This window comes from Acyrthosiphon pisum, chromosome A3, assembly GCF_005508785.2.
Source record: "Acyrthosiphon pisum isolate AL4f chromosome A3, pea_aphid_22Mar2018_4r6ur, whole genome shotgun sequence".
NCBI lineage: Eukaryota > Metazoa > Arthropoda > Insecta > Hemiptera > Aphididae > Acyrthosiphon > Acyrthosiphon pisum.
In genome coordinates, this window is record NC_042496.1 from 22778854 (window position 1) to 22783779 (window position 4926).

At 30.0% G+C, this 4926-nt stretch overlaps 1 protein-coding gene across 5 annotated transcripts; it reads left to right on the forward strand.

The window, feature by feature from the left end:
* On the forward strand, positions 1 to 4625 carry LOC100163115 (ubiquitin-conjugating enzyme-like). Of its 5 annotated transcripts, none has more exons than XM_008187524.3 (5): positions 1 to 140; positions 236 to 382; positions 855 to 997; positions 1088 to 1213; positions 3456 to 4625. In XM_008187524.3, the coding sequence occupies exons 2-5, from the start codon at positions 361 to 363 to the stop codon at positions 3594 to 3596; spliced, it is 432 nt and encodes a 143-aa protein (XP_008185746.1). In that variant the 5' UTR covers positions 1 to 140; positions 236 to 360; the 3' UTR covers positions 3597 to 4625. The 5 variants fall into 5 exon arrangements, with proteins under 5 accessions (XP_008185746.1, XP_008185747.1, XP_008185748.1 ...); XM_008187525.3 differs by having other exon boundaries at positions 20 to 148; XM_008187526.3 differs by having other exon boundaries at positions 84 to 162.
* The last annotated feature ends 301 nt before the right edge of the window (positions 4626 to 4926 follow it).

Consider the following 4926-nt stretch of genomic DNA (forward strand, 5'->3'; position numbering starts at 1 on the left):
CCGGCCACGGACTTTTGGCCACACTGTACTCGGAAGCGCCGGGCCAATCATTTGCGGCCGTCGTCGTTGCCTCCGCCGTTGTTCTCTCTGACCGACAACTTTACTGCTGTTGCCGTATCCCGTATGATAGCTGCTCGCACGTAATATCGTAAATCGTATAATGTTATAACGTTATATTATATTATTATATTTAACAATAATAATAATAATAATAATAATAATAATAACAATTTAGTTATAGAACGACGGACTTGGTGTTCACCGACCTGCTGACCATCGACATCCATATCCACCGCAGTCACCGAACCGACGTTCTCGCCTTTTTCACGCTGCCGTTAGCTAGCAATCGCTTCGCTCGAGATGGCCATCACAAACACAGTGGGTGAGTACACGCGGCCGCTCTGGCGATGCACGCCGCGACGTCGCTGTCGGTCTCGTCCGCGCTGAAACGATTTGCCCAGTCCGCGGTTCTGTCTTTGAGCGGCGGCGGCGACCGCGTTTTCTTCGGATTCCGTACGGTGTCCGACTGATCCGGTCTGCTGTTCCTAAAAGATGATTGTTGTCGCCTGTGCTCGCATAATATTATATTTTATACTAAATCGATACTTTGTTACGTTCCATGTGTATTCCCCGATTTCAGTTTAATTATTATCGACGTGTTGTATAGCAATTTACTATTGTAATTCCCACCATTTTTTGCCTTAAGTTCAGGTGGACGAATACACAATCGATGGTTCGCTCTTGACCTGACAGAAAATGTTGTAAGCGCCGTTACTTGTTCTGGAGACAGCAATCATATAGCCACCACTCTGTTGTTATTTAATTATTAATAATATTAATGTTTTTTTTTTCAGTGATTCCAAGAAATTTTAGACTACTTGAAGAGTTGGAACAAGGACAAAAAGGTGTGGGCGATGGCACAATTAGTTGGGGTCTCGAAAAAGATGATGATATGACTTTAACCCAATGGACTGGAATGATCATTGGACCACCTAGGGTATATATATTATTTATACTATCTTAGTGTTAAATAAAGATCATATTTAATTGAAGTGTTAAGTATTAATAATTATGTTTTCTTATTTAGACTCCTTACGAAAATAGAATGTACAGTTTAAAAGTAGAATGTGGTCCTATGTATCCGGATGATGCACCTGTCGCTCGCTTTGTGACGCGCATCAATATGAATTGTGTGCATAATACAAGTGGATTGGTATGATTTATATTTTATAACTTTTTTCTATAGCTACCATCTATTTTGTATCGTATTACTTATAGAAACCATTTAAATCAAATATAATAATTCTTAAACAATCATCATTAAAAATTTAATTCCATACATTATACAAACGTCTTAATTCTTAAATTGACAAATTTAATTCGTAATTACCACGAATAATTGTATTTAATTAAAATAAAAATGTATGATTTAGGTAGTAGGTACTATAAACTATTATTTGTGCATTACCTACTGCATAAATATTATTTATTTTATATGTTTAATATTTTATAAACAACAAGTTCCAGATAAATGTTACCTTACATCTCTTTATGAAATTAGTCTTAATTTAACTAGGTAGTAGCAATTTATAAAATACAAATATTTTCTAAAAAAAGAAAACCTATTCACTGGTTTCTGTATTACAAAACTAGGATATTCATATATTAAGATGTAAGAAAAGCATATTTTGTACCTGCCGTAGGTATATTTATTATACATTTTATCCCCCAATTTTTTCAATCTTTGTTTTTTTTTATTTCTTTAACTATTATTTTAGTATACAAAACTTGCAATAATACTAACACTTATACAATATAATGAAAAACAATTATACTCCATATTTTCTACTAATGACCAAAATTAGAAATTCATTTTTACAAAATGTATTAAGGTAATCAATATATAAACATAATGTGATTGGTTTTTTTTTTTCTTAACATCTGTGTTTTCTGAGTAGTTATTTATTTTTGTATTTTCTATTTTAAAATTAAAATTAGTTAACTATTACTTTAATATTATGGTACTTTTCTGTTATCTCTACTACCAACCGATACAGTCAGTCTCAATTCTGTTATCTCAATTACCACTTGATTCCTCAAACTCCGCTACACTTATCAAAACTCACTCATTAATCTAAATATCTAACTGGCTTACCAAATTTATAACTGGAATAACATTTTAAAAAAAATTAAATTTTTATATTAAATATATTTAAAAATATTGAATTTACAAACTTATATGGTTTTATAATCTGACCGATGCAAAGTAACTTCTTTATCAAATTAAAAATCTTAACATTTTATAAATCGTACTACTAGAAGTACCTTAATATTTCTGTCAGTCATTTAGGTCATTTTGATGAAAAATTAATAGGGTTTGGAAGGGCCTTAGTATATTATTTGCGCTATTATACACCTAATTATAATTACTATTAAACTGATAATTTAATTATAGCTGTAGGAATCATTAACAACTATTATGGTAATTTGTGCTTTTGTCTAAATTAATTCAAATTTTGTTTGGATCGTCCTAGTTTCAGGTTTTTTTTTGTTATTTTATTTTTTGCTATTTTGACAGGATACCATTCATAAAAATTGTGTAGGTATTAAATACAGTTTGGGTTATTGAGATAACATACACTTAACCGGACATTTTAAGAACGGCCCTTAGTACTTATATCTCAGACATATATCTGTTGATTTAGCAAGTGGTCAATAAATAGTTACTTAATTAATTTCCCATTATCTTGGTTCTTGTAGTTTCTTAGAAAAATGTATCTACTGTACATTAATAAATTGAATTTGGTCTAAAATAAATGTTGCGCATTCGTGTTAGGAATTTATATTTTATTATAAAGAACATAAATCATTATTTTTTTGAAAAAAAAATTCTGCTTGACAATTTTTGAGGGTGCTCAGCCACCATAAAATGTGTTTTATCTGGACTATTTAACACCCGTATTAACCGAATAATAACGATTATTAAAACCCGAAGATTCATTTAAATTTTTTATTCCGGTGTTTGAACACCCAAATACATCCAGCACCCGAAACCTGAATAAATAATTTAGGAGCCTAAGTCTTTCCTCTAATTATTTTACAGAAAAAATATGTACGTATTCTTCCATTAAGTATTATTTTTGATTAACTCACAAATATTAAAATTAATTACAACTAAACAATTCAACCCATTTCCTCTTGGCATATAATACAAATTTTAAGGGTAAAGGAAAAAAATGGTGGTGAAGAATTTGGTTAAGTCAATAGCAATCATCTTGAAAAACTAGGTCGATCAAAGTTTATTATATTATGAACTAGCCATCAGTGCTCTATATTGTATTAGGATGATTGTTTTTGGATTCATTTAGTTTAACCCCAATATTTTTTTTTTTTTTTATTTGCATATTTAGTAGTTATTAAAATATTTTATAGTTTATATTGTTATTTTTTTTTAGGTTGATAATAGACAAGTGCCAGTGTTAGCTAGGTGGCAACGTGATTATAATATCAAAACTGTTCTGCAAGAGCTTAGACGATTAATGACACTTAAGGATAACATGAAAATGTCTCAGCCACCTGAGGGTAGCACATTCTAGCCATCGCCGCTGTCTGAACCATGGAATAGTTTGTACCTTGCGCCTCGCTACCAACCCACAGCGGCCGCACCGGTACAACCTACACAGCCGATGCAAGCAGTACAACAACAACAACAACGTCGCTTCATTGGTCGTTGCCTGAGGATTATATTCCCATGCTGCTATTATACAGCTCCTCAGACCGACACCTAGATTTTACCTTAAATGTTTGGGAAATGTCTACCCCTTTCATTTTTGGTTTTAAACATATTTCCACAGGAATATAAGTTTTACAGGTCATTTTGTTTTATAATTTTTGTTAATTTTTCATTTAATTTCATGGTTCAGAAAGCGATATCACACTTAGGCATATTTTATATACTATTATATTATATTATATACTCTTAAATAGATATTTAGACATTGTTTTATTTTAAGTGCTAAAAAAAAATATATATATTTAAATCATAATGAATATAACTTGAGGTTATTTGTGGGTAGGTAATTACTAATTGAATTAGATAATTTACTAGTAATGACATTCTCACAATAGATTCTCACTGTCTTTAATAGCTAAAGAAAATATTTATAATATTTAATTCTGATCATAATTCATGTTTTAAACTTTAGATTCACTTCAGTTTCTGTGTTTTGTGTTATTTATTGTACTAGTTTTTAATATTTAAGAACATGTAAAAAATACAACACATATTTTATGTTTTTAAAGGGTTTAAAAACTTATTACCTGAAGTTTATTTTTAAACAATTTAATTTAATATTTAATTTTTAATTTTACATTTAATACATTTTTAAATATGTGGGGCAAGCCTGAAATAAATACTTAAAACATTGTCTTGTCATTTTAAATTCTTCTCTTTTCAAGTTCTACTTACAATTATTTAGAAATTCTACTAACTCCTTAATCTAGTATTATTTGAAATTTTAGTTATATAACAACTGTTAACAAAATTTGCCATTATTGTTTTTTAAATAGTGTATGGCTGTCAGCACTGTTAAGTTTATGCTACTTTTAAAAGAGCACACAACACACAAAAAAAAATTATTTAATTAAATGTTAAATTATTGTAACTATGGCCATATGAAATGATTTGGTGAAAATCCGATGTAAAAAAAATTATTACTTTAAGAGATATTAAGAAATGTAAAATAGCCGCGTGACGTCATTTGGCCCTACTCATCGTAATTGCCTATCTTATATGTGTAAAAGTTCCTCGCTTCTCACAACGATTTACCCTCCTAAACATTTTATTTTTGAAATTTAATTTAAGTGTAAATGTGTGGTTTTATGTGTTTAAGACGACGCAAGAATCAGAATTTCTATATGACGTTT

Coding starts and splice junctions, on each gene's coding strand:
- LOC100163115 (XM_008187524.3), top strand. CDS start 361: ATGGCCATCACAAACACAGTGG. Junction 383..854: donor GGCCATCACAAACACAGTGG/GTGAGTACACGC, acceptor TTTTTTTTTCAG/TGATTCCAAGAAATTTTAGA. Junction 998..1,087: donor TGATCATTGGACCACCTAGG/GTATATATATTA, acceptor TTTCTTATTTAG/ACTCCTTACGAAAATAGAAT.